At 43.2% G+C, this 26486-nt stretch overlaps 1 protein-coding gene across 1 annotated transcript in view; it reads right to left on the bottom strand.

Annotated features, from left to right (window-relative positions):
- Nucleotides 1-26286, bottom strand: part of NUGGC (nuclear GTPase, germinal center associated) — a 39150-nt gene extending 12864 nt beyond the window's left edge. The window contains exons 1-12 of the mRNA XM_008150844.3: nucleotides 26244-26286; nucleotides 23366-23470; nucleotides 22615-22723; nucleotides 21565-21787; nucleotides 20709-20939; nucleotides 16735-16944; nucleotides 11110-11285; nucleotides 9249-9267; nucleotides 8878-8967; nucleotides 5650-5755; nucleotides 4295-4428; nucleotides 82-246 (exon numbers count right to left, since the gene is read on the bottom strand). Of these exons, the coding sequence (XP_008149066.3) occupies nucleotides 82-246; nucleotides 4295-4428; nucleotides 5650-5755; nucleotides 8878-8967; nucleotides 9249-9267; nucleotides 11110-11285; nucleotides 16735-16944; nucleotides 20709-20939; nucleotides 21565-21787; nucleotides 22615-22723; nucleotides 23366-23470; nucleotides 26244-26286 (1611 nt within the window). The remainder of the gene's footprint in view (nucleotides 1-81; nucleotides 247-4294; nucleotides 4429-5649; nucleotides 5756-8877; nucleotides 8968-9248; nucleotides 9268-11109; nucleotides 11286-16734; nucleotides 16945-20708; nucleotides 20940-21564; nucleotides 21788-22614; nucleotides 22724-23365; nucleotides 23471-26243) is intronic.
- Nucleotides 26287-26486: the final 200 nt, after the last annotated feature.

The raw sequence follows: 26486 nt of genomic DNA on the forward strand, positions 1-26486 counted from the left end.
AGGTGACTATCAAGTCCTGACCTTGGGGACCAGGCAGACTTCACCAAACATCACGGGTTTTCTCCGGGAAGGGTCACTCACCACCAGACATGCCCCGAGGATCCGTCGGTAGGAAGTCCTGGCATTTCTGACCCCTTCTTGCAGAGGCTGGGCGATGTGGGCAAAGCACTGGTCAATGGCCTTCTCCAGCAGCTGTATTTTCTCTTCCACAAATCTCCGCAGGCCACTCACGTGCAAGTGTTCGTTCTAGGGACAGGGTCATAAGGAGCATGAGGCCACCCCCACCCTCAATACACTTTCCCCTCAAACTTTGCCTCCTTTAAGCAAGATTTGGCCTGAGCAAATCACCCTCAGTTGACTTCTCCTTACCATCCCAGTGAATGAACATCCTTAAGCTTTGAGGGACTGGAGAATAGAACAACTATATGCCTCCTGCAACTTACTCTAGATGTACAAATCCATCAGGCTATTTGGGGGAACAACTACCCAAATAAAAACCCAATTGTTACCAAAACAAATTTTTTCCATCTGAATCAACAAACATTGAATGAGCTTTGACTTTGCACAGAGCAGTTTTTGAGGCTGGTGTTTCTCAAACTTTAATGTGCAAACAAATCCCCAGGAGAATTTGTTCAAGTCTGAGGGCCTGGGCTTCTACATTTCTAAAGCCCCCAGGGGAGGCGGAATCATCTGGGCCCTGGACCACACTTTGAATAACAAAGCTACAGGACTAAAAATAAGGCCCGTCCCTTCTTCAAAGGAGAATACAGTGTAGTCAGGGAGGAAAACATCTATTCAAATAATAAAAGGGAGGGACCACCTGGGACAGCCTCGGACTTTAGGTTCAAACTGGGGACCGCAGTGTCTGTTCCCTGTGTGAGAACCTTGGGGGATGTGCAGCAGGCAGAAGCCACACTCCTTACTTGGCACTTAAGGCCCTTCAGAGCCAAACATGCCTTTACTTTTGTGACCTCATGCCTTCGCACATGCTGTTCCCACCTTCTCTTCCTTCCAGACAAAGCTCAACAGTCACTTCCCATGTGATGCCTTCCCTGACTCCCCCAGGCAGAGTTGGGGCTCTCTTCCCCACATTCCCTGCGTTTCGTACATCCCTGTGCCACAGCATTCCTCCTGCTGTGCAATGTCTCTCTCATCCCCCGTCTCCTCCCCTGGACTAGGAGCTTGCTGAAGGGAGAGACTACGTTATTCATGTTTGTGTATTCCAAGGCAAGGCACAGAGAGGGCAGTCCAGAAACATTTATAGAGTGAATGAGTAGCACGGAGAACTATGGATAATGTAGGCTTATAGATTCTATTCCGAACTTGATGGAAGAAATAGCTCTTGAATTGATGTGTGACCTTAATAGATGACTTAGCTTCTCTGCATCTCGATTGCACCGTCTTTGAAGTAAGTAGATGGGGCCGAATGATCCTCAAAACAGCCTCAAACTCCTGCACTCTGGGAGTCTTAGAGTTGATGAGCCTTAGAGTTTAAGGACACTATTTAGCTTTAGGCGTGCCTTGAGGATTTTTGTGGTTTTTTAATTTTTTTCTCTAGTGTCCTCTAGATTCTTTTGAATTTGTGGCTGGTGATCAAAATGAAATAAGAGCGAAGTCATGAAAAGAAAATCTATGGGCAGGATTCTCAGAAAGTCTCACTCTCATCAAATCCATGTTGAGGGGGGGAAATGATAAGAAAGGGAAGGGCTGAAGATAAAAGAACAGTAAAAAAAGGGGACTGGCAACTACTTTGAGTAAATGCAGGACTCATTTGACATTGAGATATCATAATCAACTTCCTATTGACTCTTAAAAAATAACGAGTAGAACTCTGTTCATTTAAAATCACTAACTACCCAAACTCTAATTTTTGTTTTGTTTTGAGGCACAATCTTAAAACATGATCAATCACATGTATTTTTAGGTTTGATATTTTTAAGAATTCAAAGGAACTGACAAAACTCTTGCCTTCCAACTTTCCATCAAAAATTAAGGCTGAGACCAATATCTGAGGCCAAAGAATTTTGAAGAAATCTGCTGGCAACTCCCTCTAAAAGGTTATCACCGAAGTGCCAACCCACCCCCTCCTCTGTGTTTCCTGTGGCCGGAGTCTGGTTGCGAGGATGGGACTGAGCCCCTACAAGGGCCCACCTCCGCATCAGCAGGGAAGAGCATGTGGGGCTGGCACTGCGAGTCTGATTGCAAAATGCCTCGTCCGTGTGTTTGTAAAACAAACCAACCGCACACAGCACCACATCTGATTGGTTTTCCATCAGCACGTCCAAAGGCAATCTTTTGCTGGGCAGGGAGGCAACTTTCACCCTGAAGAACTTTTTCAGGAAGGTAGACGGTTAAACCTTTCCCCAGTATTTCAGAGGACAAACGTCAAATTGGAAAATCTCAGATTCCAGGAGGGTCTCCCCCGCTGCCCTCCCCCACCCCCCCCCCCCTGCACAGAACTAGACCAAAACAAAGCATAAGAACTGTGATTTAAAAAAAAAAAAAAAAAGACAGTGAATCTTGCCCTATGGTTCACTTGTGTATAGAATTTTTAAAATGTGGACATTTGACCAAAACTGCGTAGACCATCTGCAGTCGGCATTGCTTACTTTTCACATTGAAGTCAGGTCTCCATTATCTGCCTCTTCTTGCCACTTCCCAGGGCCATCCCAGCCTCACGGTCCCTCATTCTTAGGACCCTGAACTCTCTTCGAGCCCTACTGGTCCACTTTCTCTACCCTTTTCCTGCTCTGCATATCAGCAAGGCGGACAACTTGTATAAATCTGGTGGTGAAAGCAAGTGTGGAAATAAACACCAACCAGAGGAGAACACAGGAAGCCTACCTATCAGAGGTTGCTACAGCCAGGCAGTCAGCCGCCGTCACTTTCGTTTGGCAGAGACTCAAAGGCAGGTGGTGGAAAGCCTTCAGGTGTGCCCTGATGGGAGGCCCAGGGCATGGGGAAGCTGTGGGTGGGCTGATCGGAGCAGGGATCCTATGTGATTCAGTGGAGTGCGTATTTGGCTTTCTCTAGTGGGTCCTAATATGGTTGCATGGATAAAGATTAGGGAAGCTGTCGTTATTCATTAAGGTCTGGCCATTTGGGATCGATTGTTACAGAAGTTATTCTGTAGTTTCTTGGATTGTTACAAGAGATAGTAGTCTGACTTCCTACAAGTCGAACTTACAGCATGCTGGCTGCCTGAGCTGTTCATTGTCAATAAGGGGCTGGTTTCCTAAACAGGTTGCGTCAGGCTGCAGGTCAGAATTTTTTCTTTATACAGTTGACCCTTGAACAATACGGGAGTTAGGGGAGCTGACCCCTGTGCAGTCATAAATCCGCATTCAGCTTTTGACTCTACTAAACTACTAATGGCCTACTGTTGACTGGAAGCCTTACTGATAACATAAACAGTCAATTAGTCTTATAATAAATTAAGCAAGGAAAAAAGAAAATGTTATTAGTAAAATAATAAGGAAATACATTTACAGCACTACATGTATTTACTGAAAAAAAAATCACATCTAAGTAGACACATGTAGTTCAAACCTGTGTTTTTCCAGGGTCACATGTATATGACTGTCTCTTTGTAAGTCAGTTCTTCCCAAGGAAGAAATGCAATTGGTGCTTGATTCCAGCAACAGATTTTTCTCCCAAGCTCTCTTATGCCTCTACTTTTGCAGCATATCCCTCTTATTTTAGGGTTAAAAAACAAAACACCCATCAAAGAGATAAATTTGTTCATTGCTATGAGAAAAGTAATTTTAACTGGTTATTGGGAAGGCCTGCATTCTCACTGCGAAGGTAAATGTCTGAACTCTTTGCTGAAAGTCCCTCTTGCTCTCCTTCCTCTCACACATTTGCTGCCCGAGTTTGAGAGTCTGACAGCACCAGGGCCTGACGGGAATCCACGGACAGATACAAACTTTGGGGACTGTATGCTTACCCACGCCTCTGCAGGATAACCAAGAACTGTCTGTATTCCCCTAGAAGTAAATACACCACTCTTGCTATCACTAAACACATTCCATCTTATGCAAGTCTCAGGAAAGGGGACAGTAGCCACTGACTATTTTCACTTTTTCCTCTTAGTCCTAGGGAAAATGTTCTTTCTTTTTTACTCAAATGTTATCATTTTAACCCTCCAATTATCTCCTTCTCCTCTTTAGATTCTCTGAGCTTAGTATCTTCCTTTGATATGAAAAGAAAAAAAATAATAATTTCCTAACTTTGTAAAAGGGTATGTTGTGCCCAGGGTGGGAGGCAGAGACTACAGCCCAAGTGGCGTCCATACCGGCAGGTTTTCCGTGCAGTTGAAACTGTCTGTGAGGAGCAACAGGCCAAAGGCTTCGGTAACATACTTGGTCACCATCCTTTTCTTCTTCTCCAAGAGCCTTCTCCTGATATATTCTCTTAACTTGGGGATTTCTGGGATTCACAGGCAGCACAAACAATTGAATAAGGCCAGAGTTCACAGTAACTAGAATTCATCAGAATGAACAGATCTGGATGGCAGTCTGAGTTAACCACTGTTGAGGTCCTATGTGGGCTGGGAGCCCACTAAACCAGCCTTTCTGAGGACCTTCTTCCCAGGTCTAGGATCAGCAATAATGAGGGTAAATCAGCAATGATGACTATCGATTTTTTTTGTAGCAGTATGAAACAAACTATGCAGAAAAGTGTAAGTCGGTTTTAAAAAATTGCCACTTCCCTCTGGATGAGTACTTACCTGAATAATGAAACCCAAGTGCTCACATTTTAGAGTAGCAGCTCTTAAGTCCCCCTAGATTTTTCTATCTATAACACATAAGTTTTAATATCAAAATAGTTTATGCCCGCTGTAGAAAGGGCTAAGACCTTCTGATGGCTGGGACTCCAGACTGGAAACTTATCTTAGCCTTAACCATTTGTTAGTCAGAAAATGACAGATGTCACTCTACTATTTTCTCCATTATTCCTTTAAGTGGACGTTTTCCTATACTACTTCTTGTATGTGCCCGGCTGGTTATTTCTTTTATATCCTTGTTCAAGCAGTTCCCCAATTTCTGGGAACATGTCACACCTTCTGCTCCTTAACTCATCCATGTCTAGTGACATGCACGTACATTTTAAGCTCAGATCAGTGTCAAGCTCAGATCCTGCCTCCTCACCATTTTTACTAAGAATTCCAGTCACACAGATCTCCAGGTTCTCTGAACTTTTACTGTACTCATATAACTACTGAACTAAACGTTGTTTTCACTTTGATTTTTGCAAAATCTAGGCATGGTGGCTCCTAGATTTTAAGTTGTATGAAGAAAGGGGCCATGTCTTCTACTTTTCCCGCCCACAGACGAAGCATCCAATAGATACTCAGGCAATCTTCTAAAACCCATGGGTGGGCCCGTGAAGAATCTCAAGCCAAATACTAACCAGATCACTGACCTTTACCAACTTGGGGTAAGATTTGGAGGAGAGAGGAATTGTGGTCTCAAGGCACCACCACAATGCAGTGAAAACAAGCCAACATATTCGCTACTAGGTACAGAAACTGGCAAACTGGAAGTATGGCACAAACAGTTCTAGAGTGGGAAATTTAGAGCACCAAACTTAATCTTGAGAATTTTAGCGATTGAGTTTTGTGGGGTTTTTTGTTTTGTTTTTAATTACCAGTTTCCTCTTCAGTGAGGAGAGCCTGCCACCAGTACTCCTGGGCGCTGACTGTGTACACCAGATTGGAAGCTTCCAGAACCTTGGAGTCAGCCGGCAATTTTCTCTGAAGTGAGAGAGACACAGAAGGGACAGAATAACTCACTCATGGCAAAGGAAACAAGGCAGGCCTCATGAGAGCCTTCGGCAGATTTCAGCTCATTCACTTCAGTTCTATGAGAGCCCCGTAAGGAACAGACAACATTCTGTATGTCAGGTGTTCCTATCTGTCTGCACCTCACAAGGTCAGAAGTTGTTTAGAAATTGCTGGACAGAAACTATTCTCTTGGGAGTTAAAATGGTAATTCTAAAAGGAAATGCAGAGATAAAATAATTCAAAAGTATATTTAAATGTTCAGAGTGGGGAAAGTACCAGGATTCTTTTTGGAAAAAGAAGCACAACCCTAGAAAAGGCAGTGATGTGCTGGAGGCAGCTTGTACCAGCTCTGAGAGCCAACTGGACATACACAGCTCTCCCCAACTCTGCCTTCAATGGCATCATACTGGTAGGTTAAAACTAGCAATGGTGGGAGTATTTACACCATGGGAATTGGCAAACATTACAAATCATCCCCCCCCCTTTTTTAAAATAGAGTTGATTATTAAATACTTATCAGCACAATACAAAACTGGAAAAAGTGCAAGTTTCTAAGCTGGACAGTTAGTGAGTTATCATACACATTTAAGTATGAAGTAATGCTTAAGCAAATCTCTTAAATGTCAAGAAATTAAGAATCAGGTGAGAAAAAATGTTTATGATGAGAAAAACATCATCACAGAGAAATCATACTAGAATTATGCATAAATGTTGTTCCATAATCTTTCATTCATCTCATCCAAAAAAGAAAAACCATAAAGAGTGTGTATATGGTTATCTGCTAGAAAACAGCAGAGAGTTGTCAATCTTTTTGGTGCAAAGATATGAAAGAGCTGAGTAAGTAGTCCCCTAGCAGAGGGGAGAATCTACATCTCTGGCAAGTTGTCAGCCCATGTAGTCAAGGTTGCACCAGAGATGCAGGGTAGGCTTACAGGAGCCTGTACACTTGGGTAGTAGTTGTGTGACAGTAAAGGAGAGACACCCAGGAGAAGAGTAGGTTTTCTTTACAGGTGTGCTAAAGCAAAAGTAAAACGCTGTATAATAACTAGTTCAAATAGCATGCCTGAGAGAGTAAAAATCCAGCCCTCTCTTACTTGCCAAATACCTCTGGATTGACCTCCCTAATATCTCTTGAATGTATCTCCCCTGTTCCTGTAGTGACTGCCTATTTCAGACTCTCAACTAACCCTCACAAATGGTCTGTCTATATCCAATCTTCATACAACCCTCTCCTCACCCTTCCATTCGTCATACTGCTGAGAAAACAGTCTTTCTACAATGCATAGTACAGTGGAACCTTGAAGAACATGGGTTCGAACGTTGCGGGTCTACTTATACTTGGATATTTTTTCAAATGACCTCAATTCAAACCCACCTTTTTTAACGGTCTCCTCACTTTGGGAATCTGTGTATGCAGAGGGCTAACTGTAGTTATACCCATTATTTGGCTGCACAGGAGGTCGGTACCCCTAACTCCCACATGTTCAAGGACAACTGTATTTCCAAACCGTTGTCTATAAATGTACTCTCCAGGGTCTGTAATTGTTCTTCCAATATTTTTTCTTAGTTTTTATTTTTTATAATAAAAATATAAGCATGGACATCTATATAAATGACTACTTTATAGTTAACCTCTGTCTCATATATTTTCTATAATTAAAATTAAATTTGCTCCAAATGAAAGCATGAAGTACAGGTAATTCACAATAATTCAAACTGAAATAAAGTGGTTGGAGAATGATGGCATCACCTAGCCATCAGTGGGGTAGGTGTTCAGACCTCAAAAGAACTTGTACTGTAATGGTCAGAACCATAGTCACCCAGAGGCTGACGTATTGTTGACCATACCCTATTTCGCATACACACCAATTTGCCACATTCATGAGCAATTAATATAGTTTTGAATTGTGTATTGAAGCATTTTATGTTTCTATTTCCAGAAACAATACAATTAGGTACTCATAAAGTGCATATTTTTTAATGTCACAAAAACGATTAAAGTGAATAAGAACAGCTTTACTGAATTATTGCCTCGTTAAAACCAGCATTCAAGAATGACTTGGGAGAAGACATTGGCTTAAGTATGAAGTCTGATTATTCTGAATTAGAAACAAAAGCTTTGAAATTTTCAATTCCACATTGTGCTTCAGACATTTTCTGCATGGATATAATTGAAGTCGAAATACAGAAAGCAGTTAAATATCGAAATGGACATAAAGCCATATGTTTTTACTATTAAACCCAGCACTGAAGATTTCATTTCAGCAAAACCATATCATCTATCACATTATACTAACTCAGATATTGTTGTTTTGTTTATATTTTATCTGAAAATTGGTTTCAGTTTTATAGTTGTATAAGATTTGATAGTAAGGAGTTTTATGTGTGTACTAGTACTTATTTCAGTGACAGACAATAAAAATAATTTAAGAAAACACTGAGAGTCCCACAGACAATTACACAAGCCTGAAAGATACAGCTCAGGCCTTATCCCCCAACACCCATGCATATCCCTTTGCCGAGCTCTTTGAAACTACTTACATTGAGTTCACCATACAGAACAGGCTTTTTCAATCATGTTTTTCCCTCCATCTCAAACGCTCTTTCTCCTACTTCTTCCCATTACTGAAGATACTGGTTCTTTAAAATTCTGTTCAAGAGGCTGAGTTTTCCCTGAACCTCTACCCAACACCACCTCCCTGACTGCCAATGTGATTTGAGAATTCTCCTTCTGTATTCCCACACCATCCCATGCATTGCTCTAGCCAAGCACACCTTACACTGTATGGTGACCCCTAATTTTACTTGCACGTATTTCTCAGCAGACTGTATGCTCATTCAATGCTCCCAATAATCATAAGAGGTAGATACTGTTATTTCCCATTTTCCAAATGAGAAAAATGGAGGTTCAGAGAGGTGTAGCAATTTGCCTAAGGTCACAAAGTTATTTAATTAATAGAACTAAGTTAAGTCCAAATTGTCTACTCCAAAATTTTTGTCCTTGCTACTGCCCAAGACCAAGGAGACATTTGTTTCCCAAAATCTGAGTGGTTGAAAAGCAGAAAAGTACATAGGAAAATCCATTAACTCACCTTTAGTTTTTCCTTGAGAATTCTATTCCTTTGTAGTTTTATCATTTCATTTCTTTCTAAAACAGCATCTCGCTGATTTTGAATAGCTTGCTAGATTGTGATGGGAAATAAAAGCATGGCAAAGAATACACAATTATCAAGAGCGATGAAGTGCAAGATGCATGTTTTATTAGCAGGTCTTCATTTGGCCCAGACAAATGTGCATGTATTTAAATTATATAATATTAATCACCGAAAGTATTATTTAAAAATAACGAGTCCATGCATATGTCCAAGATGTTTACATTAAATGTGTGCAACTTTGGGGTATATCAATTACATCTTAGTAGAGCTTTAAGAATTAAAAATAAAAATAACTAGTCCATACTTACATTTCCCACTTTCCTTTCCCTGAAATGAAATTAGAAAATTGTAATCATTACTTAACTCATTATGTGTCACGGCAGTCTTTTGGTTTTCCCCAAAAGCAGCAGATACTATCATGACTCTATGCCTTTGCCTAAGCTCTTTCTTCAGCCCAATATCTGATCCACCACCAGTGTCCGTTTGAAAAAGAAGTGTCTTTATTTCTCAATTAGAGGCCTGGTGCACAAAATTTGTGCACTTGGGGGGAGGTCCCTCAGCCCACCCTGTGCCCTCTCGCAGTCCAGGAGCCCTAAGTGGGAGTGGGCCTAAGCCGTCAGTTGGACATTCTTAGCACTGCCATGGAGGCAAGAGAGGCTCCTGCCACCACCGCTGTGCTCACCAGCCATGAGCCCGACTCAGGAATTCTGGCTGAGCAGCACTCCCCCTTTGGGAATACACTGACCACAAGGGGGCAGCTCCTGCATTGAACTCTGCTCCCTAGTGGTCAGTGCGCATCATAGTGACCGCTGCTGTTCAGTCAATTTGCATATTAGCCTTTTATTATATAGGAAGTTTTGTCATCGGTGGAATTTTCTGTGACTCACCCCCTGACCAATCAAAACACATCTCTCTCTCTCTCTCTCTCTCTCTTTCTCTCTCTCTCTGTCTCTCAGTTCCCACAGTACTTTGCTTGTCCCTCTCCTCTAAACTTGAACCCTCTTTTAACACAGTGACCTTGGTGACAAGGCAATATGCATCTCTGAATTGGCAGCTCCCACCACTGTGTTCATTAAACATTTAATAAATTAGATTGATTTAGGTTTAGTTTTAGAGTTGGCATTGGCAAGGGATAGCTTTAGATATATTTTGTGGTAGGGGTTAGGGTGGATGAAATCTGCAGGGGGTTGGGGGGGGGGAGGAAAATGAAACTGAAATTCTAACCTAGACCATGAGAGCAAGAAGCTAGGGGGAGAAGCCTTAACCTATTTCTTCACTGAGGAAGTTTTCTATGCTTAATAAATTCCTGGAGACACCAGACTCAAGTTACAGAGGGCGTGGGTGAAATGGAGGAGGTGACAGGTAACGAAGCTTTTGTTAGAGCAGAGAAGCATCAACAAAGTTATATCCCTGGACTGTATGTCCATGTACCCAGCACAGCCCAATGTATACTGCTTTATACCTGCTGATCCTTTGTAATAGCTAATAATACCCCTTTCACTTTCAAAGTGTCCCAATGTGGAAGATAAGTTATCGTCTCCTAGCTGTGTGTGTGTGTGTGTGTGTGTGTGTGTGTGTGTGGCGGGGGGCAGAGATCTATATGGAAGTCAACATAAATCAGCATCTACTAAACTCTAAAATGCTTATCTTTCATTGTTCCCTTTGTTGTTGTTGTTAGAATATAATATGTAAGAATGCTTTTGCTTTTTGCCAAAGTTCTAAAACTTTGAGAACTTTGTTCCAAATGAGTTTAAAATCTCAGGAGTAGACAAATCTGAAAACAGAATCTGACACTTCAATGCTGCACCGTGCCAGAGAATATTCTAGAAAGTGCCTACTAGCTGTGGGAGCATCTCCATATTCCATAACTGGGGCCCAGGCTGGACCATCACACCACACTCGTGAGCGGCACCCCTGGAACTATGGAGAGAATAGCCTGTTGGGTGTTGAGCAGCTACTCTGGAAGAGGGGCCACAGTGGTTCAGATTCCTGAGCCAGTCCACTCAAGGGTCCTGACGTCCCAGCAAGTCCCCTAGACTTCTCTTGCATCCCCAACAGTCACTTCCCTGAGTACACAACGCCCACCACATCCTAAAGTCAAAGCTCCATCCTCACTGTAGTCAGGACGCATGGAGGAAAGCCCACCTCCCTGCAAGTCCAGCACGGTACCTTAAATATTCCAGCAGGTTGAGTTTGTCGGTCTTGGTGACCACCAGGGCAACGTCCCTGCAGAAACCCCGTTGGCAGGCTTTGATGCTCTCATTCAGAAGGTCTTCATGGGCTCTCCCTCCAGACACCCTTTCAATGTCACTGATCACCCAGATCACTGAGCATTTATCAATGGTCTGTGAAACATGACCACAATATGTTTCAGAACATAAATGGTGTAACCATTGTAGAGGACATGATTCCTTAATGTATCATTTATGTCCTCCATGCTCTGCCTCTGTCTCTCCCTCTCTCTACCCCAACTCTCCCCACCCCCCACCACACTCTCCCAGCCATGCTGAGCTTCCTTCAGTTTCTCAGATGTAATTCTGTCATCTCTCAGGGTTTTTGTACTTGCCACAACCTATTTTTGACCTCCACTTGCCCTTTGAGAATCTGCTAAGGGCCGCCTAAGGATGGGTTGGCCACCCCGCTCTGCATCCTACAGCACCCGGACTTCCCTGCCACAATATCCCTCAGGCAGAGTTGTTGTACAGGATTGGCTCTCTGCACCTTCCCCCATCCAGATTGTGATGGGAAAGGGCTGTACCATTCAGCTTGGAATCCACACCACCTCGGGCACAGTGTGTGGCCATAGCGGAGGTTTCCGAGATGTTTGTGGCATTAGTGATTGATGGAATTCAAGAAGTCAGATCTCAATTACCAGATCCTTCACTGGCTTGCTTTGCCTTAGTTGTCCTCTAGGGGAAATTATTGTTTTTCCAGAACTAGTTCTGGTCATGAATCTACCCCTAAACTATCACCCTTTTGTTGTTTGACTGTCCCTGAATATTCAGCATGTATTAGCAGGGAGCCAGGAACTATATGATTCAAGTTGCAAAAGTCAATGAACATGAAATTACAACTTATGATTAACAGCACAAATATTGCTATTATCAAATAGGCAACTTTCATGTGATGAGTAATTGTGTGTTGCCTTGTGACATTTCTCTTACTATATTGCTTCACTTGTCTTCTCTCTTCCTAAAAATGAAAAGCTGGTCCAACTCAGCAATGAAGTTTATTTGTGGTTCTTTAGAACAGCTCTTTGCACATAAAGGTATGACAAGTTTGTGACTTGCTAATAAAGTCATTATTTTGCTTTATACCAGTAGTTCTTAACCAGTGATGATTTTGTACGTCAGAGGACATTCGGCAATGTATGGATACCTTTTCGATTGTTATGACATGGGGGCACTGGAGGGCGGAGGTCAGAGATGCTGCTAAACATCCTACAACGCCCAGCTCAGCCCCTACAACAGATAATGTTCTGCCCAAAATGTCAATAGTGCCGAGACTAAGAAACCATGATCAGATTCGTGGGTTTCAAACTTGTATTTTAGCAGTGGAGCCTTTTTCAAATGAAATCTTACAAAGAATCCCAACTGGGGTCCTAGCTGGTTTGGTTCAGTGGATAGAGTGTCAGCCTGCAGACTGAAGGGTCCTGGGTTCGATTCCAGTCAAGGGCACATGCCTGGGTTGCAGGCTTGATCCCCAGTAAGGGGCGTGCAAGAGGCAGCCAATCAATGATTCTCTGTCATCATTGATGTTTCTATCTCTCTCTCCCTCTCCCTTCTTCCCTGAAATTAATAAAAAATATATTCAAAAAATAAAAAAAGAATTCCAGTTGGGGATGGAAGGTTTGGAGCCCCAACCTGCTCAGAAACCCCACCTCTGTCCATGAATCTCTTGGTTTCATGGACTATTGTTTCAAAATCATCAATCTCTATAATAAGACAAACTTTACTGTTTGTAGAGAAGACAATAGGCCTGAGAGGCAAAGGGCCAGCGTAAGGACACCCATGGGTCTGCATCTCCTCCCTGTGTGGATGAACTCACATCTATGTTGGGGGGAAAAAATGCTCCTTCCCACTTCCCAAATGATAATCAACTTCAGGAAGGCTTCAGGCTGTTCAGGCAAGTTGTGAAAGATCCTAGAATATCAGGCTGCAAGCTCTTCAAGGGCAGGTCCATTTTCACCTTTATATTGTGAAAATGAATAACAAAATAATAAAAACTCATTCAAAATAGAGTCCGTGAGGTAGAAGAGAGAACTCTGACACTCATCACTCAGCACACGCTACTGACCTCCACAGGAAATGACATACCCTGCATCTCCAACAGTGACACCACCTTTCTGCCTCCTTGCCCAGTAACAGCCCAGCCAATGGGAGACTGCCATAACTCAACCAATAAAAGGTCACTATACTCTGAACTCTCAGTTTACTCCAGTGGACTCTTCATTTACTACAGCTCCTCCCAAGACCATAAAAGAGCATTCTTCTCCTTTGTTTCTCTGGGTTTCTGTGTTGTTCACCATTAGATTGAATGTCTTGAATTGCAATTTTTTATTGTTCCTGAACCAACCCATTTTGCTGGGAAAATATCTGGCTGGCTGTTTGTTAAAGGTCAACAATTTTCCCCATGGTCCTGGTAAACTACAGGTGCTTAACAAATGTTTATTAACATGAGAAGAGGACTGCAACCATAAAGGTGGCAGTGGTTAAATTTCAGGCCCTCCACAGTGCCCCTACCTGCCAGGATTTGGTCAAGTTAGCATTGAAGAGGACACCAAAAAGCTTGTCTCTAAGACAGGAGTGACTAGACTTAGGAGTGGGTAGGATGGCACCTCTGCCACCCCATCTCCCTCCTGTAGTTGAGAATGGGCCTCAGAGAGGTCAGGTGACATGTGTAAGGTCTCAGGACTTCTAGGTGTCAGAACAGGGAGGTCTGGATTCACAATTGTTTTCGTTTAGGGAAGGCCAAGCTGGCAGCTGGAGAGATGGGGCAGGGGTGTTGGCTCTGTTCTCCCTGGAAAGAAGGAAGTCTTTAGTAACTGCTTGTGAGAGGAGATCGTAAACCACAAGAATGCAGGGGAGCCAAGGCCAAGCAGAGCACGCTGGGAACCATTCCTTCGCTTCAGCCCGACCTCCTCGGAGCGGGTGTTCTGAGCCAGATCTGCTGGCTCCTCTCTTCTGAGTGGCCTTTGATAAGCTGCCCAGTGTATCTGAACTGGCGGCAACCACGGCTCCATCCAGCGAGAGAAGCTGGCTGCCTCCCCTAGGCTGTCGCTCCCTGGGCCTGGCCTGGAACTAACCAAGGCTGGCAACTCCTCTCCAAGAGATGAGACCCTGCAGAAACAAGGCTCTCATGGCCAGGCCTGAGCCGAAGGGTCAAGGAGAAGGCGACTGCCTTCATCCTAGAGAACTGTGAGGGAACATCCTGAGGGGGTGATGGATAAAGCCTCCGCTGGAAAGGTAGGAACCTGCCCTCTAGTTCAAAATCTGCCACTCGATAGCTGTGTGGTCTTAGGCAAATGACTTCCCCTCTCTGAGCCTTCATTTCTTCCCTGTACAATCAGGGCATAGGCTGCTGAGCTAGAAGCTGTCATCCTGACCCTATCATCCTGATCTTGATGGGAACGCAGTCACAAGGCTCCCCTGGCCCATAGTCACGCAGCTTAGGCACTGATCGTGACTCATGGATACGGGCCCTTCCTCCCAGTCCACATACAGCTCCGGTCCTGTGGCCCCTCTGTTCCGACCCTGTGCTCCCGAGCGCCTTCTGCCTAAAGGTACCCTTTCTTGCTCTATCACACACCCCGGTCCCTCTTATCCTTTGAGCTTCCCCAGGAAGCATGGTATTAAAGCCCACCCCCAACGTCTCCAGGCTTGTCTCTGCACCTCTCTCTACATCCCACACCCCCTTCTCCCTCCAGCCACCCAGGAAGACTCATCTTTCCCCCAACACCCAGTTCCCTCGGCCCACTGAGCCAGTGCTCAGTGGTCCCGTTTCCAACCGCCTTCTCTGCCCGATGGAGGCTGAGCGTCTGTGTCCTCTCTGAATCCTCACCACCTCCAAATTTAAATGATCACTTTGTGCTCTCATTTTTCAGTAATATGGTTTGTTCATTAGTATGACCGGTTTATTCCCTTCTGGACTAGGAGATTCCCAAGGACAAGGACTTTGTCTCTGTCCACCTGGAATCTACTACAAAATTGAATAGATGCTCTTTAGGTGTTTGTTGAAGAAATGAGAGTTCCTGTTGGAGGTCATTTCTACTGTTGAGTGTTCACAGCACCTTGTCCCTCTATTACATCACTTTCTGCCATGTATTTAGTCATCTGTATGTTTTGTCTCTCCTGTTAGGCTCTAAGCCCTTTGTGGGAAGGCTCTACTTCTCATTCAATGTTGTCTTATTTTGCTTTCCACCTTTTAGTGTAAAGATAATACATGTTCATATAAAATATACAAACAACACGGAGGTGTATGTAGTTAAGAGTGGTGATAAACATAAAAACTGCTGCTAACAATTGGGTGTCTATCCTTCCAGAAGGCAGGATCTTACACATCACACACACACACATACACACACACACACACACACACACACACACACACACACGTTTCTTAACATTAAAGGTCATGGTCTGCCTCTTTTCATTCACTGTCATCTTGGCTGGGTTAAGTTCCCCAACATTATAATGGGCAACTTACTTCACTGAGAATAGTACCCAGCAGAAAGTAAATGCTCAGTTAAGTGTGTGCTGTTATTATTTTGATCTATAATCTTTGCATCCTCAGTGCTTAGTATATTGTTATATATGTTTGATGAATGAAAAGCAAATGAACAATGAGATAAATTCTTAAAAATTCAGCCTCCAGGTGCAAGTCAAATTACTCCAATGTTTAACTCTGCCTGTAGTCACATCTGGGGGTTCCTGGTCAGCTCATACCCTATTTGTTGGGAATTTAACCCCCCCATCAAAGATTTTGGTTGAACAGGTGGACTTTCATTTCAACCCCACTGTCAGCTACAGTGAATGCAATAGGGCTGAATATTTAATCCAAAGAGAGCTAATCTATTTGCTGGGCAGGAATCAATCATATTTTTCTTCTTGGGAATTGGAACTAAAAAAACACAAAGATTATATAGTCAGACAGTCATGGGCACTTGGACTTCATAATGTGACTTAGAGGCAGGGCTAGGGTGGTCATTTTCCGCAACGTGGATCTTAATGGCTAAGTAGAGAGAAGCAGGCCTCTGCAGAGATGCACAAAGAGAAACAGTCACGAGACCAAGCAGAGGATGAAACAAAAATAGCTGCTTCCATCCTGAGAGGTGGCCCTGAGGCCGGGCTGGGTCTCCTGAGATCCTTTGATGAGCTGCACTTCACATGGGATTGCTTTCTTGAGTTTCTGTTCCTAACAACCAAACACAGTAGCAGCCTCCTGATTCCTTGGTGCCTGGCTGTCGGCTTCTCTGCTTTATACCCAATTCTTGGCCTTCCTCTCCCCATCTGCCTTGTTTCCTCTGTTTATTCTTGGGCCACTCTCCTGCTGACCCTTCTCTTATACACATTCTTGGTCCAGTTACCAGGCCTGCCTCATGATTCCTAACTCTCCGGTTTCTCTGGCCACCCATATCCTACTGTTGCCCTGAGGCTTAGAACATGGAAAGTAGAAGAATTTAACTCCAGTGAACTCATACAATCCATTAAGCTGAAAGCAGAGAATTCTTTGTTGCTTTAGAAAGGGTGGAGGAATTGAAGGGAAAGGGAACAAAGTCATAGGAAAGAGAATCACCTTTTTCCACATCTCATCCCTCTTGCTGTTGAAGTCACCTGTGCCTGGAATGTCCACCAGCACTACCCCTTCTGGAATCAGCTCTGATTTGGGAAGAGTCACTTCCACATGTTTAATCAAGGGCCAGATTTGTGTCTTCGCTGAGTCTCCATCCCAGTCTCTCCTCTTAGTCCTGATGTAGGGGTCCAGCTTGACAGACAGCTCTCCTGCCTGAGGAAGGAGGAAAAGGTCACACACATCAGACCTTCTCCCAGCATTTCTATCTTGGATGAGCTAGTGATTCAGGTTCATTGAAGGTACACTGAGAAATGGTAAGAAGCAGCAATGGCCTGGCCAGCAGGGCTCAGTGGTTGAGCGTCAACCTATGAACCAGTAGATTACAGTTCAATTCCTAGTCAGGACATATGCCCAGGTTATGGGCTCTATTCCCAGTGTGGGGTGTGCAGGAGGCAGTCGATCGATGATTCTCTCTCATCATTGATGTTTCTATCTCTCCCTCCCCCATCCTCTCTAAAATCAAGAAAAATATATTGAGGGGAAGGGAGCAGTGATGAGCAAGGAAGCCTGTGATCTAGTCAATAAGGGCCTACAGTCTGAGGGTCAGAATGGACTAGGAGATCAAGGAGTTCAAGCTCCTCAACTTAAAGATGAAGAAACTAGAGTCAGTTAGGATGGGACTTCAGTAAAGTTAGAGCTTCTCTAGATAACCATTTTATCTCCAAAATGCCATTTAAATTCTAAAATTGATGTAATTAATATGCAATTTTTCTAAAATTTAGAGGGAGAGGATTCTTCCGGCATGGCTAATATGAACATTTTAATTACCAGAGTCCAGATTACAGAAAATAGATAGTGATATGGTGACCATAATTTCCAAACTGAAAATTGGTCTGAAAATGATCTTTAAAAGGGTTTTTAAAAGTTATTTTTCAAGTTCAAAAAATATGTTGATATGTGGGCATTTCTAGGATGTTTTAATGGTGGTGGGCGGGATGGCGAATTGTTCTCAGCCTATTGTTTCTTCCTAAACATACCTTGGGACAATGACACATTCATGCCAGCAATTATGTATAGCAGCAAATTTCTACTGGGCTACTTCAGGGGACAGAAGATTTGGGATGTATGGTGGTCGTTGTTAATAAATATCTATAGAATGTTCCTTTAAGAAAGATAAGGAAGTAAATTCTTAAGAGAGTAGAGATTAAATCAGGGGGTTATTGTCCATTTTAATCAAATAAGAAATTGTGAAAGAGGAGATGATAAAAGTTCTTTAAGATATTTTATTTAAAAAAATAAGGTAGACACAACAAGGGCTACCTAAAAGAAAAAGCATGGGCTTGCAAAGTTCCATCTAATCTGGCAAGCATGGCTCAGTGGTTGAACATTGACCTATAAACCAGGAGGTCACAGTTCAATATCTGGTCCCTGGGTTGCAGGCTTGATCCCCACTGAGGGGTGTGCAGGAGGCAGCCAATCAGTGATTCTCTCTCATCATTGATGTTTCTATCTCTCTCTCCTTCTCTCTTCCTCTCTGAAATCAATAAAAAAATATATAGATTTTAGCCCTAACCGGTTTGGCTCAGTTGATAGAGCGTCGGCCTGTGGACTGAAGGGTCCCAGGTTTGATTCTGGTCAAGGGCATGTACCTTGGTTGCAGGCACATCCCCAGTAGGATGTGTGCAGGAGGCAGCTGAACGATGTTTCTCTCTCATTGATGTTTCTAACTCTCTATCCCTCTCCCTTCCTCTCTGTAAAAAATCAATAAAATATGTTTAAAAAATAAAAATAGATAGATAGATAGATATATAGATAGATAGATAGATAGATTTTAAAGTCCCTTCCTAGAAGAAGAAGGCTCAGCCCAATAAACTGGCTCAGGGCAAACCATTCTGGAAGATAAACTCAGATATCCTCAGGCCAGTCTAGAGTCCCTGACCCAAATTCTGAACCTGTGCCCTCTCACTCACTGAGATGGTCATTCTGTTCCTCTTTTTTTAGTGGGTAAATTTGAAATACTGGGAAGGAGTATTTCTAAACACAGAGTAGTTAAGAAATAAATGTTATATTGATACCTTGGTGTAAGTAGTGTATGCAGATAAAGTAACCACTATTATAATCATTGTGTTTCTTTGGACATGCTCGGTCTATGTTTTAGATATTAAGAATGTAATTATTTTTAATAGTAACATCCACTTAAATATAAGAAATGTCTATTACATTTGTTTGATTTCCTAGATAAACTGAAGCTTAGTGCCTTAAGAGATTTCATTCATTTGACTCCTAAGTATGCCTTTTAAATTTTTTAAATTTAAAATTTTTGAAAGAATTGAATATATTAAATTTAAAATATAATAAAAAAAGTCTAAATAAATTTGACTTATTATGCAAGTAGCATTAACTATTTGAGGAGGATTGGCTATGTTAAACTTAAGAGATAATTGAACACTAAATTTTAGAGCAAGTGTAGAATAATAATATTTTAAGGATGAGTTTTAACATGCAAGAAAATCTAGGTTTAGCCAGGCCAGCATGGCTTAGTAGTTGAGCATTGACCTATGAGCCAGGAGATCACGGTTCGATTCCCGGTCAGGGCATATGCCTGGGTTGCAGGCTTGATCCCCAATGTGGAGTGTGTAGGAGGCAGCTGACCAATGATTCTCTCTCATCATTGATGTTTCTCTCTCTCTCTCCCCCTCCCTTCCTCTCTGAAATAAATAAAAACACATTTAAAAAAAGAAAAAAAACACTAGGTTTTTAAATGTACAACATTAATAAATGGAATATTTGTTCCACAAGAATTTAGTTGAACTTAAAATAGAATTTTCATTTAATAAAATTAATATTGATTATAAATATAGTATAATCTATTAAGTGTATGTCTAATATCCATCCTGTCCTATATCCATGCTAAAAGAATCCTGATTGTTTCTTTGTGAAGGTAGTGAATTGAGAGTGGTCTTAGCTAGTCAGGACAAGTTGGTTTCTTGCTTTCTCTAGACAGACTCCTTTTTAGCTAGGGAAGGCCATGTGAATTAGCTCTGAACAAGTAAATCCACACAGAGATTTGTTGGGGTGTTTCTGGGAAAGCCTTTACCTTCCAGTGAAAGGGAAGGTGTGGTTGGTGCCACCTTTTTATCCATGTCTTCCTTCCCTGAAGCCAGCTGTGAAGTCTAGCACTTTAGTAGCAATCTTATGACCATGAGATAACAAGTATTGTGGAGGCCAAGGGGACCAGAGAGATATTGATCTTGACATAGTGCAGCCACTGAACCAATCCACAAAGCCAATTGCCTCCAGACTTCTTATGTGAGAAAATGAGTAAGTCCCTATTTGTTTAAGCCATTATAGTTGGGTTTGTTTTTTTAAATCATTTGCTGCCAAAAACATCTTTGATTAATCCTCAAGTCAGGGTAAATAGTCCTTCAGTGCATAAAAGCTCCCTCATTCAGACACTAAAAATTCCCATTTGACAGCCATAAACAATGAAAAATAATTTGGTCATGGATACTTCTGACACTTGCTTAAATGAGACATGAAAGCCAGCAATTAAATTGTTCTTAAAATTTTTTAAATTTTGAAGTATAAATAAACTTTAAAAAGAGGGCTAGTCCAAAAATACAGTGTCCTGAATATTCTGGGCACTGCAAAGGTCAGATGTTGAATAAAGCTTTGACCAAAACAACAACAACAAAACACACAAAAAAACTTATTTCTAATATAAAACTTCCAGTACCTTGAGCAAATCCCCTAAATGGATTCAATTGTTATACTTAAGACTCATCTATAATAATAAAAGCGTAATATGCTAATTAGACCATACATCCTTCTGGACGACCTTCTGGATGAAGCCGGGGCTGCAAGGGAAGCCCGGGTCCCGGGTGCCAAGGGCAACTAGGGGAAGGAAGGCCTACTCTTGCACGAATTTTGTGCATCGGGCCTCTAGTGATAAATAAAGAAAAATATCTTGAAGCTACCTCTTCTGCCTTGAGGGTGATGATTCTAGAGGTGGGAATCTTTCCTTTGGGCTTTGCTCTTAGTAATTCCTCATAGGTCTTCCTTTCTGCCCCATTTCCATAAAGCATTTGTAGCTTCCAGATGGCTTCCTCCACTGCATCATCCCCGTCCCACACATCCGCCTCTTCTCGGCCCAGCTCCTCTGTCCTGTGCAGGAGTTTAGTCAAGTTCTTCAGCTCCTCCTTCCATTCCTGCCAAGGCAGAGTAGGGCCAAGCCCCTCGTGACACAGACATGAAAAACACTGACAAGGGGAGGAGGCCATTGTCCCTGAGGAGGGACATACTCAGGAAATCTAAAACCATCCAATCCAGTAAGGGATTGTCTAACCCAGTGGTCGGCAAACTGCAGTTGGTGAGTCACATGCGGCTCGCGAGCCGTGGTTTGCCGCTCTGTTGACTAATGAGTTTGCCGACCATTAGTCTAACCCAACCTCCTTGTTTCGTGGATGAGGAAACAGGGACCCACAGAGGGAAATGGCTTTCCCCAAATTCCCAGAATGAATGGTGACAGGACCCAGGCTAGAACCCCATCTTGCTCTATTGAACTTTCACATTCCATACTATGTTCTCTTCCTTCAACAAAGGCATGAGCTATATGTATAAGGAACATAATGTTAATCTCTAAGAGAGAGGGAGAAGGAAAGAAAGAAAAAGAAAGGAGGGAGGGAGGGGAGGAGGGAGGAAGGGAAGGAGGGAGGGAGGGAGGGAGGGAGGGAAGAAAGAAGGGAAGGGAAAAAAGAGGAAGAAAGGGAGGAAAACTGTAAGGGAAGGAGGAAGGCACGAAGGCAAGAAGGCAGGAAGGCTGGAGACGCTTACCTGGTCAGAGAGAAGGTGGATTTTGGCCTCATACTGCTCACAGCAGCCTGAGCTCACTTGTACAATACATGACGTACATATACTTTCTCCAGACACTGGTAGAAACATTGCTTGCTGGATGATGGCATTGATCAGGGAGCTCTTCCCAGCTCCAGTGCTTCCAAATAATCCAATGTAAATTGGGTCCAACGATGGTTTTTCAATCAAAGCAAGAAGCCTATTTCTAGATCAAGTTTTAAGTGCACATTGCCATGGTCATCAAAGCACAGTGGGAAGAACATCAGAATAGAACACAAAGGAGCTGAGTTCTAATCCTGAGCAAGTCACGGCATCTTTCTGAGTCTCTGCTCTCTATGTGGTCAAAGAGGAATATTAATCCCTGTTTACTACACAGAGTTGTCATGGGGATCAAATGAAGTTATGCAAATGTGCTTGGTAATTCTACTCAAAAAGAATGATACTTCTGCCTAAACTCTATAATGTTTATATAGATGTGAAGCATCCTTGTTTGTGTTCTATGGAAATTACATAGTCTTGACCCTAGAAATAGAGTTTATGCAGAGGAAAAGTATTATTAGGAGCAACACAGAGTCTTACTGAGTAGAAGATACGGCCTTGGCACCACTCAAGTCCCTCAAGTCAGCTCAGCACAGCAGTTGAGGACACAGGTTCAGTCACACAGTCTGGGTTAGACTCCACGACCTTTGAGTGACTTACCAACAGTGTGACTTTGGTCAATGTCTTGGCCTCTCTAAGCCTCCATTTCAGTAAAACGGGATTGTAAGAATAGAGTCTACTTTATAGGGTATTGGGACACTTACATGAAATTTGATATATATAAAGCATCTATCAGATTGCCTAGCAACAGTGAAGGCTCAATGAGCAGGAACTATTAGTAGTATAGACAATGGCCTATAGCTATGGAAAATCTTTAACTTTCTGACTTAGTTCCTACTTGAAATTTTCCTTTCCTTGTTGGAGGAAAGCATATATAATCACCTAAGGAAAGACATCCAAGTAAGATTTGAGAGCAGTCGACATCAGACTCACATGAGATACTTGAGTCCATTCGGAATGCTGTCGTCCAGGAAGACACACTGAATAAGTTTCTGGTAAGTGTTGCTCAAAACCCTTCTGGTCCGTGACTCCAGCTTTTCATCTGGAATCAATAGAGATGCGTTACCTGGGATGTACCTGGCCGGGGTCAAGTCCTAGGTCTCCACAGGCGGAGTCTGCTCAACATTATAGAAAGAGAGAGGGGAAAAAAGAAATGAAATGAAAAACCAAGTAAACAAGATCACAAGTTATCTGACACTAGAGAGACTAGCCCCTGGGAGATAGCAATCATTGATCCCAACAGCCTCTCCAGGAGCCAGCCTGCTTCTAGATTCTTCTCTCCTGTGATCATAAGAAGAAGAAAAAGTCACCTGAAACTCATATAACATCATATGTCAACTATACTTCAAAAGAAAAAGAAAAAAGGAAAACGAGCAAGGGTATCGTATAAATACCCACAAAACTCCACACCAACCATTTTCGGTCTTTGGTTTAATGAGGAAGAAGTTATTTTCTTAAGAACCCTCTTCTCCAGAGACTCCTAGAGATAACTTTTCAAATTACATCTCTGCAGAGACTATGAGGGCTCCTTTTCCTGGTCCGGGTCATTTGAAGATGTTTCATTCTGCGACTGGATTTAACCTTCCCTTCCTCTGAGCATTGGAACACGTTTGGAAAAGAACAGAGCTACGTTTAAAAAAACAACAACAAATAAACCACTATTTAATAGTTTCATAACACTCACATTCCTTAAGAGCACTTTGTTCTACGGAGGGAAATGCTCGGAACCGCTGGTCTCTATCTGATCGTCTTCTTTTTTTCATCGGTTCCTTAAATAAGTCACCATCAACTAGAGCAAAACAGAGGTGATATAACATTACAGGCCTTGGGCCATGGTATATTTGCCTGACCTCTATCAATGCACAAACCCAAAGAGCCCGAGAGGCCCCCTGCCAGCTCCGCATGCCTGGAAGCTTGTTTCAGAAGCCGGCACCGTGGGGCCATTCCAGTCTGGTTCCCACTTCCCAGGACTTTGCACTGAGTTCCAAAACTCAGGGTCCAGCACATCTCCTCCCGAGGAGATGTTGAAACGAAATGAAAAGTTCCTGTTTGGAAACACTGAGACGCCAACATGGCTCAATATTCTTCACCAAGTGCCAACGGTATAGAGAGAAGCCCAAGACGGGGCTAAGTGCGGAGTGAAGAAAGGCCTCTGGGAGGTCTTTTCAAACTGGGAAAGAAGTTGATGGGGAGCAGAACACAGAGGAAAGAACGGGCCGCATGGACCAGGGCAAATCATTTCTCCATCAGCCTCAGTCACTTTATCTGCAAAAATAATACGTGTTATACACGTTTGGGAGGGTGCTCTACCACTGGGTGCCCTTCAGAGAATAAATCTGGGGACTTTTCCCCCTTCCTCCCTGGAAGTCATCAACAGCTGCTTCCTTCTATAGACAAGAACAGAAATCACCAAGAAGCGGATCTTTGCCGTTCTGGGGAGACTTTATCACGTTAGTGGTTTCCCTTGGTTATCAAGTAAATGGCTGGCAGGACCCACACTCCTTGGGAAAAGGATTGGTTTTCTAAAAAACAATTGATAAGACACTGTGTTTTGGATTGGTTTTAGCAGACGTCCCCCAGCAGTTAGAATGGGGCAATAGTTGGGTCTTTGGGGTCAAGGCTGTTGGGAATGGTCCCCACCCAGTGCTCATGGGGCTGGCTTGTGCTTTAGGAAATGGCTGTGAGGTGAAGAGGAAGAAGAGTTGATTCCCCAAGAGTCATAACACTCTTAAGGGCGTGAGGCCCCCAAACTGGGCACGACGTTGGAGACCATCTTTCCCGAAGAACCACAAAGGAGGAGCTTCACTTGGGGACCAGGATGGCAGCCCCAGCACAACGCCCAGCCCCCACCACTGGGCTCCAGACGCAGGTCTCCAGAAACCCTTCCCCTTGTTTAGCCTTGTGTCTCTCAGCACAAATCCTGTCCTGTCCAGGAGCCAGCTCACACCCCATGGAGGGCCACAGTGCAGAGGAATGCTGTCTGCCTGAATCTCTGCCACCGCAGGCTCATGCCGTGACAGGGAGTCGGAAGAGCGTGCACGGCAGCCCCTTCTGTCTCGGACATTCTTACTTCATGATTGAGCTCAACTCAAAGAATTCATCCTGGTTCAACTTAAGGACTGCAATAGAACTAAATACCAGGTGGCAGGAGCTGGAAAGGAAGAGGCAGAGAAGAAAAGAATATGCCACTCAGGCCCATAGGCCCAGTCAGGTGGTACAAAAGATGCCTCAGAATTTCAGGATGTTTCTACCACCTGTCTGTGAGAAGAAAGTAAAGGGCTGTCGGGCCTTGATCTGGGCTTGGTAGCTCAGGAACTCCTTTGAGTAAGCAACGTGGGCACAGTATTTTAGCCGCATGTATAAAACAAGGGGCCGGCAGGCCTTTATTTATTTATCCGTGGCCTTTATTTCAACTCTAAAAGCACTGGCAATTAATCTGATAAAACACTGGAAGCTTATTTCTCAGCTAAAGCAAAGGTTAAGAAGTCAGACAAAACAGCAGGGTTTTAAACTTTTTCTTCAATTTCTAAAATGAAAAACCACCTGGAAAGGAGAAAGTAGTCTACCCTGGATCTATACCATTTCAGGGAAGTGTTTTTATATGAAATTGTAACTGAAATGAAGTAGCCTGCACTGGCACATCTCTTATTATTCCCTGTAATTGTCAAGCACTCCCCGGCCTTTTCCAGCATTTCACACTGACTGATCTGAGGAGAGAACAGTAGGTGGGAGGAGGGGAGGCAGTCCAAAGAAGGAAACCTGAGTCTGCTGCTGCTGCTGCTTCTTGCTGCCACAAGGTGTCACTTTTGAAAACTGATCCCAAATAGCCTGACCCCAGGATACACTCCTTCATTGTTGATCCAGACCATTGCCAGGGACTGCATGGCTCTTCCAAGCAAAACAACTTAGAACTTCTTCAGCACTGAGTTCAACCAAAGGTGCCCCCAGATTGCAATTCTTTTGGGTTTTGTGCCCACCCGTGCCTCATATGCTAGCCACTGACCCACTGACCCGAAACACAGCTTCACCTTGCCCCTCGGCCTCTTCGATTCTCAAAACACAAAGGCTGTGATACACCCCTTTCTGCTCATAGGGGTTACTTCCCAGCATCTTCCTAGGGAAGGCTCCTTCCCTGGCTCCAGGGGCCCTGCACCCAGACTTGTAGGGAGGGAGTCCCCCTCACTGGCTCCAATGTGATTCACCGTACATCTCCCCTTCTAAGGAGAGCACGTGAAATGATTCTGGGGGCCTTACCTTGCCCATTGTAAGAGAGGTTACCCTCAGAAAATCCAATAAGGTTTTCTGGACCCTTCTTTAAAAGGGGAGGGAGGTCTAAATTTAATTGCTGGTCAGACAGTTCACTATATTATGAACAGGGTAATTTAGTTGTTGGTGAAGGAATTTACCTTCATTCACGATTAAAAGGCATTATGAGAAAGTAACTTCTGAATAAAGAACAGGGAACAATGACTATAGTTAAACAGTCTCAACCCATTTGCCCTTGATTATATAATGGTACATAGTTCTGTTTACTCCATCAGGGTATATAGTAGGGATGTTACCTGGATGTGGCTCCTGTCCCACAAAATCTGCCATTTCTGCCATTTCTTGTTATGTAAATGCCTGTTTTTATCCACTTGGAAGAACCAACCTAAAAATACATTCAAGGGGGGCGGGGGGGGGCGGGGGGGGGGGCGGGTATAGAACAGCAGAAACTGTAAATACAAAAAGAAAAAATACACACAAAAATAACATATAAATCTGCTTATGCTTTGTTTCCCCAACTAGATTCCAAGACCATTCTA

This window comes from Eptesicus fuscus, chromosome 6 (genome assembly GCF_027574615.1).
Source record: "Eptesicus fuscus isolate TK198812 chromosome 6, DD_ASM_mEF_20220401, whole genome shotgun sequence".
NCBI lineage: Eukaryota > Metazoa > Chordata > Mammalia > Chiroptera > Vespertilionidae > Eptesicus > Eptesicus fuscus.